The 21,278-nt window shown below is 40.2% G+C and overlaps 1 protein-coding gene across 1 annotated transcript in view; it reads right to left on the bottom strand.

Annotated features, from left to right (window-relative positions):
* Positions 1-17,831, bottom strand: part of DOCK2 (dedicator of cytokinesis 2) — a 159,537-nt gene extending 141,706 nt beyond the window's left edge. The window contains exons 1-9 of the mRNA XM_064387474.1: positions 17,780-17,831; positions 10,316-10,399; positions 7,535-7,575; positions 5,870-5,925; positions 5,629-5,725; positions 4,434-4,582; positions 2,654-2,789; positions 1,183-1,337; positions 496-577 (exon numbers count right to left, since the gene is read on the bottom strand). Coding sequence (XP_064243544.1) covers positions 496-577; positions 1,183-1,337; positions 2,654-2,789; positions 4,434-4,582; positions 5,629-5,725; positions 5,870-5,925; positions 7,535-7,575; positions 10,316-10,399; positions 17,780-17,816 — 837 coding nt within the window. The 5' untranslated portion in view covers positions 17,817-17,831. The remainder of the gene's footprint in view (positions 1-495; positions 578-1,182; positions 1,338-2,653; positions 2,790-4,433; positions 4,583-5,628; positions 5,726-5,869; positions 5,926-7,534; positions 7,576-10,315; positions 10,400-17,779) is intronic.
* Between the last annotated feature and the right edge of the window lie 3,447 nt (positions 17,832-21,278).

Here is a 21,278-nt window from a genome sequence, read left to right as displayed (position 1 = left end):
GAACCATGGTGTTACTCGGGTAAAAAGCAAGTTGTGAAATTGAAACAGGACCTGCAGCAATAAACTGAATCTTAGCAATCACTGGGGAAGAAAAAAAAAGTAAACAAAAGACCCTCAAACCAAACAAACTCCCAAAACCTCAACAAATTAAAAAATCTGAGCACATCAAAAGGATAAAAAAAGTGACAGTTTAAAGTTTGAAAAAATATAAGGTAAGATAAATAAAGAGAATAACAACAATCAAGAGATACAGCAGATAAAACTAAATAAATCAAGTCATCAAGAAATTCATGAAGCAGCGAAGTGATCTGAAGAAAGGCCACTGAAGCTTTGTCACTGCCCTAAAGAACTTAGAGACTTTTCACCTTGCTCTGTTTCTGGGATTACCTCTGCTACCTTCTTCACCTTGATCACTGCTTATGAGATCTGACAGCGAGCACAGAGAAGAGAATTTCATTTGCAAATAGAAAGGGAAGCAAACTGGAAAACACTTACTGTGAACACCACTTTAAGATTGTTGAGCATATCAATTTCCTTTGGAAAGCCTCGACTCCCCCATCTCACCAAGTAGTTCTCACTGTTTGGAAGATAAATATCTCACTGTCAAGGGATTAAAAAAAATCTCCCTTTACACAGTACAGAAGTTGCATAACAGACAGTCTGTGGTGATAATTCAAATCTAAGACCAGACTAAAATGACAAGAAAAACACTATAGAGGTATCAACAGTAAGTTTTAAAAGAGTAACTTGAACATAACACAAATGGGCGCTTTTTTTTGAGGCAACTTTACCACCATCATAGTCTGTTTGGTGGGAATACTCAACAGAAAGCTTAATCTACCCAGAAATGTATAAATTTAATTTTTTTCCCACTCCTCCCCCTTCAGCACTTTACTCCAAACACCACAATATTGCCCATCTAAAACAATCTCTAAAACTTGAAATGGACTCAGGCTTTTCCAAACTTCTGAAATGTTCAGTCCAGGAATTACCTATGAAAATATTTGGAAACTTAAAATTCTTTAGCAGCAGACAGCAACAAGATGGGTCCACTCTTTGCTTTTGGTTTCATTCCTTTTGTTTACACATTCTTTGCATTATTACAGCACATTGGCAATGATTTTAGTTCATTTTGGCCAGTTCCATTTGCCACTCTTCTGCAGTCAGAGGAGGAAGCTTTACCTTATAATTGTTGACTTCTGGGGGTCGTATAGAGACATAAAGAGCTCTGCATCCTCTCCCATTCGGCAGACAAAATTCCTCACAAACACATACAGGCTGTGGGTGGGGGATGAAGACAGTCGGGAGTACGATGCATAATCTGGCTGATCCTTTGACTAATCAGGAGGAGGAAAATTAGTTAATAAAACCCAGGAATGAAAATGCTGCTGTACTACAAGCACTTTTACCTCAGGTATACATAATAGTTAAAATTGAAAAGGAGAGCAGGGCGTTGGACTCAGTAATTACCATAATTTTCCTCCACCTGGAGCTATTCTATGACTCCCATGTTTTAGGCCAGTTCTTCAGCCAGTAGGCAATGATATAAAGGGAGAAATTTTCTCCCCACTCTTAAAGAAAAGAGCAAGTATCAAGATGTCAGCAAAGAGACAAGCCTACATGCCTGAAGGGATTTATTTTTGAACACAGAAGGCCTATGATCCACATCACAGAGGGGTTACAGTGTGCTAGAGCAATAGCAAAATGAAGTCAGTCTCTTTGAAGAGGAGACAAATAACATGGTGAGATCAGGACACAGCTGAGCAGGTTCACTGCCTTTCCTGAATTCTACCTACCTCCCATCTTAACCATCAAGAAGCAGCTTCTTAACACTTCTAAACCCATTGTTTGCCTCTATTTTAAAAATAAGTCACCACAATCTATCACAGACTCCCAAGTTTCATTTTCCTTATATTGTCAGTTAATTACAAGGTGCTTTCCAGTGATTTGTCATGGGTGTTATTGAAGTGTCATGACAAACCAACTATTTTCTCTTTAGTGATTTACTTGCTCTTTTACAGTTCACTTTCTCATAAAGGAGAAAAGAACCAAAGAGGCTTACAAATCCTTGCAGAGGTTTAATATTGCAAAAGGTCAAGGAAGCGTAGTCACCTGCTTTGCATTTAAAAAGATTTAATTTATGCACTTGTCACCTTTGCTTTGGCACATGAACTTCTGGTGTCCAGAAGATTATGCTGAATTCACCCCAGTTCCTCTTCAGTGAGCTTAAATTCTTCAACTCCATCAGATTAACTAGCAAGCAGCAACCAGCGTAGTCACAAGAGATTGTGAAAACAAACTGGTCAGTGCTGCTTTGCAGCCTGAGCTCCAAGTGTGTGACTATTCCCTGTGCAATCCAGACTATTGAATAGTCCAGGGATGGAGTGGAGACATATTTCAATACAGGAGCTCAAGAACGGATTTAGAACCCGCTTTAGACATGAGCTTTGAGCCCAGCCCACAGCCCAAACCCAGTGCACAAATGGAATTCCATTTGAGGCTTAGCCATATTTATAACACAAGGCTGTGGATCTACTCTTAAGTCAGATGAAAAAGTTTCCACCAAATTTTATGGTTCCATCCTTCAACTCTTAGATGAGTTTTTGTTTGGATTTTAGCAAAAGAAGCATCAAGTTTAGCCAGCCATTCCTACCATTTCCTCCTTAATTCTCTCAGTGATTTTATTAGTTGCTTCTTCATGTGCGTGAAAGAGGCTGATAACACTGGTTTTATCTGGATCCAAGATATTTCCATCCTCATCTCTAACTATCAGGTCTAGCTCAAGTACTCTGTGAAAACACAAAAGCACAATGGTAGGGTTATTTCCTTCCAAATAAAGAAAGCTTAGAAATGTAACAAACAAAGGAGACAATTAAAGATTTAAAGTTATAAAATGTAAATACATGCAACAATATTTAATGAAGAAAAATTTAACTATATCCCATTATTTTTTAAGTTGCTGTCCAATATTTAGGAATTTTTAGAATTGTCACCAAAACACTGAAATGCCTCTCACATAAAATAGATCCACCCTGTTCAATGACTTCTAGCAGTCTTCATTGCTTTTAGATTTTAACACTCAAGATGTTCAGGGTCTTCCTGTGACCTTCTGCTTTTATGTTGCTCCCTCACCCTTTCTGTCCCAATACTTTGTTCTCTTCTGCCCTGCTCTCACACTAATTGTGCCTTTTTTCCTGCCACTCTCTTTCCCTCTCCCACAACGCCCCCCTCAGCCCTCATTGTCATTTCCCCTTTATTCCTTCTCCAGAGTTTGGCAAGTTTCCTTCACACCACACAACTCAACCCCACACTTTCAGGAGATTAAAAACACTTTCCAGCTTGCAATCCAAATAATTTCAAACACCCCCTTCACCCCTACTTTTCCAAAGGAAGCACTTTACTGTCTCATAATACAGAAGGAAGGTAAGACTGACAAAACAGAAATCTGAAAGCAAATGAATTTTAATGTTGTCTTAATCACAGCTGGGCTTTGTTGATTGGAGAACTTCAAAGTGAATTCTGGTTTTGAGTGAGCATTCAGCTCCACACAGCGCAGTAGGATATGTGTATTCCATAGTGTGCTCTGTATGAATACAATTTATTACCAATTTGCATCCAAGTCACATTGAACAAGTTAAGAATTTTGTAATACTTGTGGTCATTTTTACGTGTAGCCACCGGTAATTGTAAATTTTCAGCTGCACAGAGGCCTTCAGCCCACAACAACCACAGTCACTTAAAATAGCAAAACGCAGTTTATAAGCAAATTCTAATGCCTGTAAAAACAATACTGTGAAGATTTTCATACTGTGCTCTCTCTCCACACCTCATCAGATGGTGGGACATCATCAGCCTCACACAACCCCACAATTTTGGCCAAAAAGTAGCTTGTGTTGCAGTGACTTTTTATTAACCAGGAGCAGACAAGATACTTTTTCAAGTAACTATTCTGTCCCTGGTAGTTTCACTTCTATTACCAGAACCAGAGTTCTGCCTGGAAATTCCCTAGTGAATTGGGTGTGGGTGTGGATGTGTTTGTTTGCACACTCAGTGCAGTTTGCAGCACCACTTCTGAGGGTCACTTGCTGCACACAGGCCATGTTTGTGACAGATGGACAAGTTGGGCCTCAAGTATGCTGGTGATATATGTGCTCAGAGGGTGGTTATCCAGCCTCAAATCTTCTCAATTCACAGGCTCACGTATTTATAATGAAGCAACAAACCAATATTTTGAAAAAGCATTTTGCTATGAAAAGCCCCATCGTGGTATCCACTATCAGCCCAGGAGTTACAGGGAGAAGCCTGAAAAGGAAGATTCTATATGAACCACACTTTTGAATTCCAGCCTGTAAACATGAAAACTTTATCAGCATCTCTTTGGTGCTGTGCTTTAAACTAAATCATGCTTTCCAGAAGCAGTGTAGGCCACTTACTTGTTACCATAGTCAATTTTTGATGTGACTTTCTGCTTGAGTTCTTTGAGCTCATCTTTTGGCAAAGTCCCAGACAGAAGCTGTGACCGCCACTCCATCAAGTCACACATCATGGACTGCACCTGCTGGAACCTGGCTTTCTTGTTTGTCTGAGAGAGAAAAAACATCAGTGAGGTTCAGGCTTCGAGTTGAAGTGAAATACTGGGCTTGACAAATAAAGGCTATGTGCCATACTTAGTGCTAAATGATAGCAGGAACAAGAAGAAATCAAAATAATGATGTCTCATCCCACAAATTCTTAAGGACAGAATATCCCACATGATCATAAAGAAATGACATGAAATTAGGTATCAGGATAGGGAATTATGTTATTTGTGGTTTATTGTGTTATTGTATTAATTGTGTTGTTTTAATATTCTTGAACAAATTCTCATCAAGAGAAAACATTACAAAAAACTATTAACTTCTGTATGAGGCACTGATGGGAACAACAACACTTGAGTGTGGTATTAATGCATTTAAGAGATAAATGAGAGAATACACAGAAGCAACTGAAGGAGTTCTAGTGTCGTTCACTGAAAATAAAGCAGGGTTTTCATTGCTGGCCTAATCAAGAAGACTAAAAAGTGGCATGTTTCAGAAAACTACAGCACATTCAAGATGCCTTTGCCCCAACAGAGATAAAGAAAAATCCAGTGGCTGGGGTGCTGCAACAGTCAGCATAATTGTTGAAGTTGCCAATTGTTAATGGCTACTTGCACCCAGTAACCCTTGAAAAACTTCTGTTCTAGCAGTCCAAGAGCATCATAAAATGCATCCCAGTTATCTTTTATTCTCCTCTCTGGAAAATTTTCAATGCTACAAATCAAAATTATGAAGAATTATCATGCACAGGATACAAATAGGCATGAAGTTACACCACTCCCCAGCAATGTCAGCTTTGCCTTTACAGAACCACAGAACCATCCAGGCTGGGAGAGACCTTCAACATGATCCAGTCCAAGGCTCATGGCTGGACTGGATTCAAACTCACTAGGCACTTAAAGTCACTGAAGAAAATCTCAGTGGTGAGAAAGCAATTTCCTAAATCGACCCAGACCCTGCCCTGAATGTAGGAAGAGTCACTAATTTGAGCAAGGCCCCAGTGTGCATAAATAGGACTAAGAGGTAGCAAACAGCATGTAAAATATCCTACCACATAGAGCTGCTTCCAGATGCTCCCCCATTCCCAGAGAGTAGTGGTAACTTCTTGGACTAAGGGAATCTCAGCAGGTATGACATTTTCTGTATGTCTAGGAAAGAGAAGGAAAGATCCAAAGAGTGTCTGGTTTCATGGGTTTACATCATGCTCACTGTGGGTGAGGTACATAAATGCCTTAAAAGTCATTCTTTAGCAGACAAGCTCAAAAATGTAATAAAGCAGATAAATTAAATACCTTTTCTTTTCAGCAGCAGCTTCCTTGATGTGGATGAAGGATTTAGGAAATATTCCCTGATGAAGGAGAAAAAAATTATAAATCCACACATTCTCTAAAAACATTTAGGTAACAACCATGACTGAACATAAACTGTAATGACAGACTGTAATACCCAAACAAACTCCTGGTTATTTAGCTTTCTGTTCAGATGGATGATTTATAATTGACAGACAAATAATTGAAGTTTTTCATTTCTCTTCAAATGTAGAGTGCATAGGCATCTTTCTTCCTAAGTAACACCATTTTCCACCCCAGAAAACAGTTCAATTAAATACAATTTAATAAAATACAATTTAAATTCAGTAAAGAAAGATTGTGTCTGTGCATCATCTCATATCTATTTTAACTGACCTCTGTAGAAGACAAATGGACACCAGACAAAATGTTCTAATGTGACTGTCCTTGGTCTACAAAAGCTGAAATGTCTCAAGTCATCCTGAAGGAAAGTTTGACAGTCACTCTGTCCATGACAATCCTCCCCTGAACTGGCAAATCTCACCTTGGCAATTCATTAGATCCTTCCTGGATTCTCTATTCAATAACTCACATGGTACTTCAAGTGCCACAATAATTCAATACCATATGTGCTACTTTGCAAAGCCTTTCTCTGAATCAGATTGCAGCTTTTATAACCATTTTCTTTTAAGCACTGGATTTTAATCAAAACACAATTGTGTCTTATCATTTCCACTTTTTTTTTCATTAAGAATGAAGTTCAAAAAAGTCTATGAAGAAGCAAAGCAAAAGAAGGTCCAAGTAATGGTACATTTAGTGATATCTTAGTACATGAAATTAATAATACTTCTTAAATCATGTTATGCACAATGATCTTGAAGCCCTTTAGCGATATTATGAATTAATCAAGAATAAGTTAAAAAGAAGTGGTTAGTTCCAGCAAATATTTTCCCTTTTTATTCTTAGGCTAAATTTTAATCTCTAAAAATAGAAATTTAATGTAGAATGAATGGTAATAACATTTTCAGTCACAAGAAATGTCAAAGTAATTAAAACACAGGTGCAGTGTTTTAATTCATTTGCATTGCTGCTCCCTAGAAAATCTTATACCAAGAAATTACAAACAAAAATGCTTTTCTTCTACAAAAATGCAGTTGAAACTAGAAGTAATTTTCTTGCTACTTAACTCATCATACCCAGGGTAAACACTTTTCCTCTGTGGTTTTCCATTTTCAAGTCTAAGAATACTGACTTTAAAAGAAACTAATATGATTTTTGTACATAAGAGGTATTTAAGAACTTAAGCCTCATACAAGTTGTTTATACTGTTTGTAACCTAAAGAATCCTTAGAAAAAGTACAGAAACAAGCACATATAGCAGCAATTGAGTCAAAATTCAATTGAAATGGTGTCTTCGACAGTTGTTAACCCGAAGGCACAGTCATTTCTTCTTCATTGATCTGCTTTTCCCAGCCCTCACTTCTATTTACCAACACCATCCACGATGAATTCTGATCATTTTACTCATCTTGAACAGAAAGAGTGCAAAGAGCTGACTTGAGAGACCAGACCAGAGAGATCAGGACTATCTAGGCAGAAATGTCAAAAATCCACTTCATGAGCTGCCCCTTCAGAACAGTCCCATAAGAACAGACAATGTGATCTTACCTCTGCTCCTTTGTACCTCACTAGGTAACCCCTGTACCAATCTAAAAGGAAGAAAAATCACTTGGTGTGACAAAAAACCCATGCATTACAAAGCACACAATAAAGCAATGGGGTTTATTTCACATAAAAATACTTAGCATGGTGTTTGTGAAAATTAATAGTTATTTCAAGCATGCAGAGCTTCAAGCAAGTAGCAGTGATTACATTAAGCATGATTTGCCTATTATCAAACATGATTGTATTGTCTGCTTTCAAGCCTTGCACAGTAAGTACAGATAATTGTACACAGAATTTAACACTCCATGCTCGCATTAAAAAGGTAGAATAAGATATTTGTTTTACAAAGTGATATGTGCACACCCTTAAATATCTACATTAGCCATGTCCCCCTTGGTCCTGGGTAGCCCATGAGGCTTTTACTGTGTTCTAAGCCCAGTATTAATCCAGTGCAGCACATGATTGTTACAATTTCCTTCAATATGATCAGGTTAAGTCATTTTTGTGCCATAAGAAACCATGGCTTTTGGACACAACCATAATAAGCAGCTTCTTGGTGCAAATTCAAATTGGAATGTCAAGGAAACTCAGGGCCATTATTGGGCTCCTGTTGCATTGGTAACCAGAAAATCTTTCTGAAAGGCTGGAGTGCAGAACTGCAGCAGTGGCAAACTAAAAATTCATTCAGGCTTTGTTCCATCTATTCCACAGTTAAGTCTCAATAAACTACAAAAACCACAAAAAGCAGAGCTCAGTCTTGCTAAATAAGATCAGTGGCCACACCTATTGTGCATACACCCCATCATGAAAAATCACCTGCACAGCAACAGTGTTTAACTCTGCTGACTGCTACATTTTTCATCCCATGGAAAGAATTTGTGACCAAAAGCAGACATTTTGCAATTGTAATTTCATGAGCAGATACAATCTCTGCTATCACCCTTTCTCTCACAGGTATTGCAGCCATGCAAGCAAAGCATAAAATTATAAAAATAAATTCCAAATGCCAACAGCACAGTCAGAAAGGCAATGCTAAAAGTCACAGGATGATTGCTGACCTCAAAGAAAGACTCAGGACAGTTTATTTTAGGTTGTTCTGCAGTGGAATTATTTCTCCTCAGTGTTTTATCAACAATAAAATTCCACCTTACTGCTAAAACTGAATTATTTGCACATAGACTCAATTTACAACCAAGTGTTCAAAATTGGTTTCATCCCATTTGCTGTGACAGCACATATGTGTTCTGTGCATAAATTTTGCGCATGCAAAACCAACTACAACAGGACATAAAAGGAGCACAGGAAGGATCCTGTCACCGTTGGTTACTCACCAGCTGCAGCTGGCAGCATATTTTAAATATATCTGATAAATATATCCCACAATGAGAAGGATTCCACTTCTTCATTGATAAACATATTTCATAAAGCACGGCATGACAGAGCATATCAAGGGCAGGAGATTCAGAAAAGACTTTTAGATAAAAAATAACCCCAAAAGATCAGCACTCCACTTGCTAGGCTGGGCTGACAACACATGGACCCCGGGAATGCAAAGCCTGAAATGCTCTTTCTGCAACAAACAGACAACACAGGGATGAGGAGGTTCCTGGTTTGTGTGTGTTTTGTTCTTGGCCAAAATGTTTAGAATGGAGGCTTGAAAAATTATTTTTTGTAGGAGAGGACACAAATCATTGTGACTCTGTTGACTTCTGAGTGACACCAATGTTTTCACTGATGCTTAAAGATACTGAATTAATCTTACAAACAGAAGGGAAACAATTATGTTTTTGTGCTCCACTACTTTGCAAACATGGTTTTTCAGGTGCTCCTCCCTCAAATCCTTTGTTGTTTCCGGACAAAACAACCTAGAGCTCTGTGTGGTGGAACGGGCTGGGCTCAAACAGCCCCAAAGTCTTTCCAGCCTTGAGCCCACAACACCTGAGGTGCTGAGGTGTCTCAGCACTGAGCTGGCTCTGCCACTGTGCCATGCAGCCATTGGCCTCTCTTTAGCATAACTTGCACTTAGTAAGACACATTCTATCAACAGAAGTTAGCTGAAGATAATTTTACAATGTATTTCTCAAAGCTTGAAGCAATTTGTAATTTTTCAAAAAACTGTTGATGTGCTCAACTAGAAAATAAATCACTTTTGCAGTGACATTTGCAGATACCTAACTGCTGAGTTAGTAATAATAACTCCACTCTCCTTGCTTTATAGTAATGGAACCTCAGCAGCTCTGTCAGACTTACAGAGAATCAGTGGGGTTGGGGACTTATTGACTGTCCATCATGCACAACTTGACTTGGACTTCTGCTGCTCAACAAGTTCAATATTTTGGATGGCTTTCAGAACTTTTTCTGTATCATGCTGAGTATCATGCTGCCACTCAGATTTCTTTAACTGGGTTTCCTCATTATACAACAGGATGATGAGGGTGCTCAATATATCCTAACAACAAATATTTAGTTTAGAGGCTAAAAGTGTACTCCTTTAAATCTTAGATCAAGTTTAATGTAACTTCCCTGAGGTATATCACAAGCTGGCACAAACTTCACAAACTCCACATTCACCTTGATGACTTCCTCATTTGGTAAAGGCATCCCAAAAAACCACATGTACTGTAATATGTCTAATTTTGGCTCTTCAGAAAAGATTAGGTTCTTCCTCAAAATACACCACACCACAAAAAATAAGGGCATTAGAAAGCTACTGATGTAACACAGGGAACTGCTGTGAGCTGAAAGGATTATGTTATTCACAAAGAAATGGAAAATGTGACTTACCTTCACAGGACTCCAGGATACGGACCACATCACCAATCTGTAGAGACAGCTGTGGTACCCCTGTGCCTTTGAAATTGTATATAGCTGGAAAATTAAAGGATGAAAACAATATTTTTCAATACAGCCACACAGCACAGTGAAACTAAAGTCCACATATTGTTATTAAGGTTTGGATAGTCGGATCAATACACCAGGCTAGACAAACAGAACTATAATTCTATCAAGAAGCTCTATTTGTCAGCATTAAATAATCTTTTTTTTTCATGAGAATGGAAAGGTGGTGAAAAGGGCCAGTGCTGAAAGCAAAAACCAAACAAAAGAACCTCCCAGAAAACTCAGCAAGCATGGGACACCAGCTATTGATCAGCACTGCTCTGCACAGGATTTAGGAGCCCTCTTTAGATGCAGGTCTTTGATAAATACACAGTCACAGTGCTGGGGAATTGTTTATCTACTGGCCCAAGGATTTAAGCACACAGTTTATAGAAATTTATTGCTACACTGGTATGAAAGGTCACAGAGATGCCTGTGAAAACTGAATTTACTGAATTCTTTCCTGGATTTAGATGCTTTAATTTAACATGAAACTGTGTTTCATATGGAAACAGAACCAAGGTTCATAATTTTCTGCATTCTCTGTATGACTCTAAAAAGAACACAGGAGCAGTGGATTTTGAAGATGTTCTAATCAGAAACTTATCTACATGTGGTTGAGAAACAGCAGCATTTCAGAGAGAACTCAAGAAAAGGAGCTCTTCACCAGTTTGTTCCAGGATGTGGGCTCCTATGGTAACCGTGCCTCTGTAAGTTTTTTCTTCACAGGCTTGGTTAAAATTTTCTACAGCAGCATTACAGCAGGAGAGATGATTGAAGCTGCAGTCACAGAGGGAAACTGACTAAAATACAAACATCTGAAACCCCAGTTTAGCTGTGCAGGTGGGAGCAGCTGCTGAAGGTGAGCCCAGGTGGGCAGGAAGGTGTTGGGCAGCAGAGCTCTGCCTTGGCTGCTGGCAGTGCCCCAGCCAGCCACAAACCTGAAGGATTTGGGATGAGGGAAAGCTGATCTGTAAAACAGAGTTTACCTTCAGCATCTTCCTGCATTCCTTTTGCTCCCCTCTCCAGGTTTCTAAGGCAGGATATTCATCTTTGCTAGTCCAACATATATAATGATTTTTAATTTTATTTAAACATTTTACTTAAATTATTAAAGCCTCAAAATAAATCGCCTTCCAGGAAAATGCCTGAAGTAGGAGTGTGGAGCTAAACAGATTAATATTCTTCCCTTTACAATTATTCCATAAATTATGTCTCTTGTTTCTTTTGCCATCATTTTATTTGTCATATTTCTGGAACAGAAATTAGAAGGAATTTCAGATTGAGGAGGCTTACTGAACCAAGAATAAGTTTTTGGCTTTTTTGACATAAAGAGGTTCTCAAGTAGCTCCTTCTCCTGAGTAGGGAGAGCAAAGCTTGAATCATTCAACATATGGGGAGGAATAGAAGAAATATATCTTTGAAGTGAGACCCTGCTGCTCAGATTCAGCCGTTTATTCAAAAGAATGTTGAAAACACTTCCTCAGAACTGCCTTAGCCCAACACAAAATTGAGTTTACATGGTATAGCACATGTGTAATTCTATTCTGACTGGTCTCTTTTCCAGAAGTGGAAGGTGGCAAACAACCCCACAAAGTTGTTATGACACTTCAGGACACATTTCCCTGAGTTTGGGAGGTGGGGGATGTGGGGCATTCCCATGCTCCTATGCTATCTTCCTGAAAAGTCCATGGAGATCAAGATTACTGTTGACCAGTAAATACTTTAGGTTTCAAAATATGCACTGCTCTACTTAGTTGTAGCTGTCTCAAAATATAGATGCAAATGACTGAGTCATATATTTACACTGCATTTCAGTTTTGCTCTCTTAAAACTTCATTAATAGCCCTGAATGTATTGGAAGGTGCAGTAACAAACTGGCAAAGGAAGTGGCTGTATCAGCTTAGATATTTCTAAATGAGTAAGTGGAAACTTAACAAGAGATATCTTACTGTAGAATTTGGATTGTTTGGTAGGATGAGATTAAAAAATCCCTGTACAAAGTTTTGGGCTATAGGCCTGTCTACCAAACCACCTTGCAAAAAATGTAACAAATAACCAGCAACTACATCCACAGGTCTTATCCACAGCACCAGACAGCTTGATCATCACACCTGCTTTTCTTTTAGTTATTAATTGTGAATAAAAAATTGACCATTATATCCAGTTATTATGTTTTCTGTCAGGTGTAAGTGATGTCATTTCCCTTACAAACTGGGCAACGTATTTGTGAGTGTCATCTCAGAGCTCACCAGCCAAAAGCAGGGTACCCTTTCCTCTCCCCTCTTACAAGATCCTCAGGGTTGTTGTGTGCACAAACACATTTAACTCATTATTCTCTTCAAAAACAGTGTATGAAAACCCCAGGAGGAATTCAAGTTTTTTGGTGGGACACTTACAATGGGTTGTTGATTTTTAAAAAATAAACTCTTCAGTGAGTAGAAATAAAAGCCCTTTCAAATCACTTTGAAGACCTCTCCTATTACTCCTCTCCCCTACATCCTGCATCCCAGCCATAAATACAAAATGAGTCAGCATCCTCCAGGCACAGAAGGGACCTGCCTGAGGGCCCCAGCATTGACTCCCAATCCTAACAGCAATCAGCGACCTCAGGAGCTGCTGAAGTCATGGCACTAAGATTAGAGGGAGACATTTGGGTGGCAGCTGCCCTCCCCAGCCCCAGGCTGAGGTGTCCCCAGCAGCAGTGGATCTGCACACAGGTGCTGCAGGATTCCCCCAGGATGGCACAGAGGATGCCCTGAAACTCCAATTTTAGTGTTCCTAAACAAGGACTTTACAGCTCACTGACAACACAGTGGGAAGATTTTCCCCTGAATGAGCAAGGAAGGAAAACCATCTCTTCAGAGCTCACCATAACCTCTGTGGTGATTTGATGGCGCACACTCAACTCAGCAAACAATCAATCAAACAATCAAACAAACAACCAGCCCAGTGCAAACCCCTGGTACTCTCAGCTCCCTGGGAAGCAGAGCTGAAGGCCAGCACACCACAACATCCATATTCCTCAGAGAGCAGGGGCAAAGCCAGCTCAGAGTGCTGACAGAGCCAGCCTTCCAAAGCGAGCCCTGCTCCAGCCCAGGTGGCTTGGAATTGTCCCTCAGGGGTGGGAGCAGCTCCCAGCGTGTCCATGAGCCCAGAGGATCCTTTCCTGCCCAGCCAAACACAACGTGCTGCAAACACCCTCAGCTCTTCTGGGGGTATTGTGTCAGCCTCACACCCAGAGCTTGAGCAAAGACATCTCCCAGTGTCCATCTGAGCAGGAAACACTGAGGGAAATCCTGCTTCCACTGAACTCCTTCTCATCCACTGCAGCCAGAGCTGCTGGGCCTGACACACATTCTCCTCACCAGATAAATATGTGAGTGCACTCCTGTACAGATGGCTGTGGAGACAGAAAACATGGCAGCAGAAAAAAAAAACAAACCAAAACAAACAAAACAAAAACCCCTCATACTGTGGACCTTGTTAGGCAGTTTTCACACATAAAACGCTTCAGAAGAGTCACGATATCCCAGGTAACAGAACCCCTTTCTCAAGAAGCTACATTTACTCAGAGTTAAAGCCCCATATTTTTGCCATTTACATGATTAACCTGTAAGCTACTGTGAGATGGGAATGGTAAGTGAGGAAAATCCCACAACCTGCAACACTGAAGCCATTTATTAGCCCAATAATTTTAAGTGTCTTTGCTGTCTGTCTTCCTTCACGTGCAGCCTGTCCTGTTCTTTATAAAAAATACAAGCATTACACTGTTTCATTTTGAGACTCACCTTTCTGTCACAAGCCATGTTACAAGTTGTTTTCCTTGGGTACTTTTCCACCCTTATACAGAATTAAAAAAAAAAAACAAACCCAAATTCTAAGGTATTGCAGAACCAGCTCCTAATTTCACTTTACCACCACAGAAGGACAATTTGGTATGATTCTGATGCAATAACTCCTGATGTGTCCTGTATATTCAAACAATTACTAATTAATAGGCTCAGCAAGCACTCTGTTTTATTTTTTAAGTATGCAGCTCCACTTTTGTGAGTAGTCAAGTACCAATAAAATATCAGTTCTTAGTGTTCAGTTACCATTTTCTTCCCATGAGAACAGGGTGAAATTATTCAGCAAGGAGACAGATAAAATGTGAAAATATTATACAGTCCTAACAGGATTTCTTGATTTCTGGAAAAAATGAGTTCCAGTACTCCAAGTTAAGGCTGTCCCCTAAAATCTCACTGAGGAAGTGTGCCTGAATGTCCACAACATGGCCACAGCTCTAAGACAGGTCAGAAACTCGTCCTAAACCTCTGGGGGAGCAAGAAGCTGATTAAATTTATTGCAAATCATGCTCAAAGGGTAACTCTGCAGTTCTCAGGTGAGGAGAGAAAACAACTAAGTACAGATTTCCTTCCCTGCTCACCCATGGGGCCAGATGGAGGTTTTAGCTGACCTGAGCTATTTATTTTCCTTCTTAAACACGATAAAACCAGGATGGATTACAAGAACCAAGAAGATCTAACATACCAAACTACTCGTATAAAGATATTGTCTCTGACTCTTCATCTTCTTAGATAAAATTGCAGCACAGCCATTTTTCTTAGAACTCTTCATGAACAACAGGGTATTTAGCTATGATTTTTCTTTTTCATGAAGGACCACAAATAAAAATATTATCTCCCCAGCTTTTGCTGCTTCCCAAGGAACTGGAACAATTTGTTGGGTTCAGAGGGTGCATTTCATGGAGGAAACCTGCCCTGAACAAAGCGCTGCTCCCTTACACTTCAATCTACTCAGATTTCAGAGATGTAGAATAATTTCAGAGGTTTTCAGCAGAAGAAATCAGACAAGCCAATATTAGCCCTGTGTACTTGGACTGAACATATGCTTTTCTACACCCTCAAAGAAGTCACCTACCCCTCCCCATAATTTTGCTTCAAAAGGACAAACATTCATTTTCAGATTCAGCAGAAAAGGAGTAAATCTGATGTTTGAGTTTAGAATGCCAACATAATATTTCACCAGTTTGTAACTTTGCTCAAAGTCTGAGCAGATGGCAAAGACTTTCCACCAGGAAACTGCCACCCAAAGCCGCCAGCCTGCCATGACTACTCCATCCTGTCCTGTCCACAGGAATAACACAAATTTGTGCTGGGAATGCTGCAAGACTAAGAGCAGGTTTCAGGTGTAAAATAAGGATTGTATTTTCCTAGTACAAAGCTGAGTACCTGCTACCTGGACTACTCCATTTTTATGTTAGTAAAACACAAAAGTGGGCACAACAGACTGCAATTTACCACGAGCAAGGGATGGTGAGATCTTCCAAACCCTCCCTGAGTGTACTCTGCTCATCCAGAGCGTGATGGGCCCAATATTCTCAAACTGAAACTCTGCTCATCAGCAGAAACTGAAGGCATCAGGCACACTTCTAAAAAGAGACTTGAAAATTTGATGTGAGGTTTGTAATCATTTAAACCCAAGAATTTTCAAAAACACAGAAGACGAAATAGCCCTCTATATTCAAAAAGGTTCCAGTGTGAATTATTCCAAAAGCTCATCAACTTTCACAGCATTTATGACTCAGAAGACTCAGTTTGCCCATTTTTCTCATTTCCCTCAGACACAGGAGGCTTACAACAGACTGTAAATTTAAAAAACCTCTTCATTTGTACCCATAGTTTTCAATAGCCCTTGTTCAGGCCTCACTATTCCATAAGTTTGGTTTACTTGAAATTTGGCAATCACACTATTTTTCTGACAATTTCTAAGAATATAAATTAAAGAATATACCTTTCTAAGAATATAACTTCTGGGTCAGGACAGCCAGTGATGGTGGTACATGCTTGTTTGGGTTTGTTTGATTGTTTTATTCTGGGTGCAAGAGTCTCCCATTTCTTCTCACGAATGTATATAATGAAATACATTTGGTTTCCAAGATAGAGTAAAATAAACTGCGAGCCAACAGTTTGGCTAAGAATAGGAACTTCTGGGTATAAGCTAAAGGGTGTTGAATTTGTACTCATCTATTAAATTCTAGAATTGTGCAACAACAGAGACAGAATGCTCTAACTGAAGAAAGCCTACCATAAGCCACATGTATGCCCACTTCCATTATTATTCTAATATTCTTGGGAAGTCCATTTGATTGCTGTTTATTTTGCTTTCTGGCACACTAAACCACAGACACCACTACAACTGTGATGTTTACATACAAATATAAGGAGAGTTATAAGGTGTTTAATGGAAAACCTCTCTTTAGCCCAGGACATGGACTCGGGGCCAGCAGGGGCAGCGCTCTCACCGCACTGCAGGACACAGCCCAGATTGTCTCTTACACCCAACTCTGCCCCCAGGGAGAGCAGCAGGGCAGCTACACAGGGGAAAGGAAATAGCAGCAGGGCTGCAGTGTCAGTTCTTCCCCGTGACCCACTCTAGAGTAAATTGTACTGTTTTGGACATGGAAACAAACACTGCTGGACTGTCATTAGTTTTTGAAAGATTCTATTTCACAAGGTGGTTTTTTACTGTGTGAGGTTTGCTGTACCCTTCAAATACCATAGAGAGAATACCACAAGTGCAAAAATTATGTGCTTTCTACTAGCTGTAAAATTGAAACAGAAAATTGACACCTTTTATTTTGTAATGTAAACTGCCACCAGAACAGGCTACTTCCATTTTGCAGTTCTGCTACTGCTGGACATGGACACTGAACACCATGCTATTTTCTTGTTAATTTCTTGGTGTTGCATTTTATTTCATGAAGCCAGTTGGGTTTTTAATGCATATCATAACGACTATGGCCTGCTTAAAATAAAAACATTTCTTTTAGAAGCATTTAGAAGCTTAATAACTAAGTAGCAGCATGCATCTTTCAAGTGCTTTAACTTTGATTCCTACTTGTTTAAGGCTTTTTTAAAACAGCAATTCCATCCTTCATACAATTAACATAATTTAAGATTACTTTCCTTCCAAAAAGTACAACTTACCAACTCAGACACAGATTTTTTTCTGTAGCACTGACCATAAGTGACAGTTTTGCAGAAGCAGCTGTAGGATTCCCCTTCCCCTACATTTGTTCCCCATAACTTCTGGCTGCTGCACATTATACAGCACATTATTTATCCAGTCTGCTTCTACCACACCAAGGTGGGAAAAGCTGCATTGCTGTCACAGTGGAAAGCTGACTCTAGTGCCCTTCCAGTTCTGTTTGAAAGATCAACACTTTGCACAAAGTTGATCCTTGCAGTTAATCCCCGCTGGTGAAGGGGACGGTGCTAACCCATCACACCAGAGAAAACACCTGCCCACATCCTGCTCGGAGGACAGAGAGACAAACCCCAAACGGCAGCTCCCTGAGCTACTTACCCACGCCACTCTTCTCTGTCTTGTGCCACCTCGCCATGGCCCGTGGCTCCCAGGGGCTGCCAGGGATGGGCACCCAGGAGCCCAGGCTCTGGGGGACGCAGAGCTCAGGGGGGACCGGGGCAGGCCCAGGAAGCGCCGTGGCTCCCCAGCCCCAGGACGAGCTGCGAGGGCTCTGTGAGATCTGCTGCCTCTCCGAGCTTCCTTCCTCTTTTCTCAACCCGAGATACCGTGCCCGTGTCATGGGGGAGGGGAATCCCAGCCTGGGTGTTGCTCTTGCATCGTGTCAGCAGCGAGCACAGAAGCACAAAGGGACCAAACCCACACGGGGACAGTGTGGCACCAGCCCTGGACTTCAGGGTGGCTGCAGTGACCACCACTGACCACGGCTCAGGTCAGTGCTGGACACCAGAGCAGTACCAGCCTGGAAAGGTTTGACTTCAGAGGATGCTACATCTTAAAAACCCTGCTTCACTTCTAACCTGCCCTCAAACTCAGATTTGAGCTCTTCACGTCACCTCTCCAAAAAGAAACGTGAAGACAAAGCCACATTTCAAACCACACCCATTTAAATTTCTATCATTTTATGTTTGAAGGAAGAAGTAGGAGACTCTCTCTTCTCTAAACAAAGCAGTACTTAAAGACTTACTGTCAATACAAAACTGCCAAAAGTAATTTTTAGTATATTCCCAGGCTGTGCTTGCACATAGGCTGCTGTGGGAGCCAGCTTGGGCGAGAACATCTTGGATGAGCAAAAGACCAAGCCAAGTCTTTTGGAACATGGATTAAGGACAATACACTGAATTGAAGGCACTATGTCACCTGAAAGCCCAAAGTCTGTGCTTTTACTAAACTTACAGTTTAGTTAATCCTCAAATTAAATCCTTGCAAGATTTACTGTTTGTTTGATCTTTTGCTTAATACAACAAATTCGGTTGACAATGCTGTCCTCTGGCTATTCCACTGCAGTTTAGCAATCATTGTTTATCCAAACTGTTTAACACTGCCATGCTACATCCATCTCCTGAGTTTTGATAACCATCTCCTGATTTTTGATAAACATCTCCTCTGGTTTTGATAACACAACATCTTATTTCTCAATTTTAACTAGCAATCACGTGGAGCACAGACTGCCAGTCTCTCTCCTTGCATGTAGAAGTCTGATATATATTTCTACAGGAAAATCACTTTAACCTTTACCACAGATTTGCTTGAATTGGTCTAATCTTAACCATACTAGCTGAGAAAAGAATTTAGCTCTTTACTCTCCCCTAAAATAACACTCAAAGTCATGTTATGTTTACTGAAGTCAGCTACATTCCCAGCAGCTGCCATTATTTCCATTTACAGACAACAAGCTTAATCTAAAAGTTCTTCATCTTTTCTGTCCCTGGAAATGCACTTTATATTGTTATTCTGTCAAAAACAGATCTTGAGGCTGAATGATTTCTGCTAGTTTATTCTGGGTTGAGTAGTAACTTCCTAACCAGTAGTAATTATCTTCCTCACTCCTCCCAATCCCTCTTGCAGCAAATCCCCTCTTCCCGTTCACTACTTGGCCTAAAGGTTGCCTTGTTTTTATTTTCTTGTTCTACCTTGCTCTCCCTTACACTGTAAAGCAACAGCTCAGAGGAAAACTGCTCCTTTCTAGCACTCATTTACAAACCTGCTTCTCCATGGATGTCTAATATACCTAGTTAATATTACTGTCTTTTGAAAGTAAATTATCTAAAATAAAGAAATTTCACCTGCAAACTGAGATCCAATTAGCAACATTTTTCTGATGGCCTGGTGTGATTCTGCAGAGCACAGCACAAAGGGACTGGGCTCTGGGCAGAGCTCACATCCCCTCTTGCACCCTCTGGACTCACCCCAGAATCCAACTCAAGGGCCAAAACTCCCACAGGAATTGGTGCCTCCCACAGCCATCCCCTTCCCCTCTGAGCTCTCAGCACTGCACAGCTGCTGGAGCTCCATCCTGGGCAGATTTCCATGATGATGCTTCTGCAGCCCCTCAGCCCCTGGAAGCCACTGCAACTTCCTCTCACTCAGCTCCCACCTCGTGTGGCTGTGTCTGAAATTCCTGCTTCTAACTCCCAATTAATGGATTGGGGAACCAAATCCTTCCTTATCTGCATCAGAGCAAAGCACACACAGTAAACCCAAAATCCTGTTCTTACAGTAAAGAAGAAACCCCAGCACAGGTCTAAGGAATTAAGGTGGGCAAAAGTTACACCTTTTGTCCATGGAGGTTTTCATTCCAAGTTGGTTTATTTGTGCAGTTTTTTCCACACTGACATTCCACAGAAAACAGTGGGCAGAGCCATCACCCTCTCATACCTCATCATTTCTTCCTGAAGTCTTTTTCAGGACAGAAGGTTTTTTAAGGAAAATTCCTTGTTTCCCTGAAAGATTAAGCTCTCTGTGGAGGAAGTTAACAAGAAAAACTTACCTTTTGGGGGCTGGGGGCAAGCAGAAGAGAGACACTTCCTGCTTCCTTCAATATTGCTATCAGTTCCAGAAAACAAGACCTTATAAGATGATGAGCAGCTAACTACCCATTTTTTAGCCAAGTTAATTTCCATTATACAGAATTTGAGCGGAACACAGAAGTTGCATTTAACTGCCTCTAAATTCTGTTCTATGCCAAGATCTGTGAGCACAGTTACAGAAAAGCAACTGATGAAACAAACCAGGACCAAATAAAAAAACACAGCAAGAACTCTCATGCACAGTACCTCAGGTGTGTTACAGCAAACCCAAAGCTGGACCCCAGACACATTCCCCCACCTGCACTCCTGCAGGAGGATATGCAAACACAAATCCAGGGCATAAGATGGTAAAGGCTGCACACTCCAAGTGGACTCCAGCAGCACAGGCTGTAAAGCAGCCCCTGGGGGTAATTAGATAATCCTAATCAGTTTCATTTGTTTGTTGAAACGACATCCCAGTTTTGTTTGTCACATAAATTAGTTATTTCAACCTAGAAAAAAGTTTTAGAAATGCCACGTGCCAAGTAGCTCAGTATAAAGTTAAATATAACATAAATCAACACACAATTAACAACATATAATTAACTGTAGCCAATCTACAGCTCAGTACTGACATTTCAACACACCATCCAATGTCAACTTACCACAGGTTTTCCTCTAAGTAGAACAATCATGTACCTCAGTTGTTTTAGGCTATTTGTGTCTCACAGTAGTGACAGTAAACAAATGTAACTTTCATCATTTGCATAGTAAAGGATTTGTTTCTAACATTTTGTAACACAAAAGCCAGGATTTCTTCAATGCGACATCATTTAAGTTCACATATCAAAGTCAAGAAGAGTAAGAACTATTTCATGGCTATACATTTGCTGTCAGTAATAATACCTCAGTGAAAGTTAAGAAGATATTCTCTTTATGCAGCTTTATTAACAACAGACTGAAAAACTCAGCTACATAGCAAATTGTTTACATCAGTGAAGTGACACAATCTGATTCCATGACAGATTTCT

The sequence above is a fragment of the Passer domesticus genome, chromosome 13, assembly GCF_036417665.1.
Source record: "Passer domesticus isolate bPasDom1 chromosome 13, bPasDom1.hap1, whole genome shotgun sequence".
NCBI lineage: Eukaryota > Metazoa > Chordata > Aves > Passeriformes > Passeridae > Passer > Passer domesticus.
The sequence above is the reverse complement of the archived record's forward strand: the minus strand, read 5'-3'. Positions and strand labels throughout refer to the sequence as shown.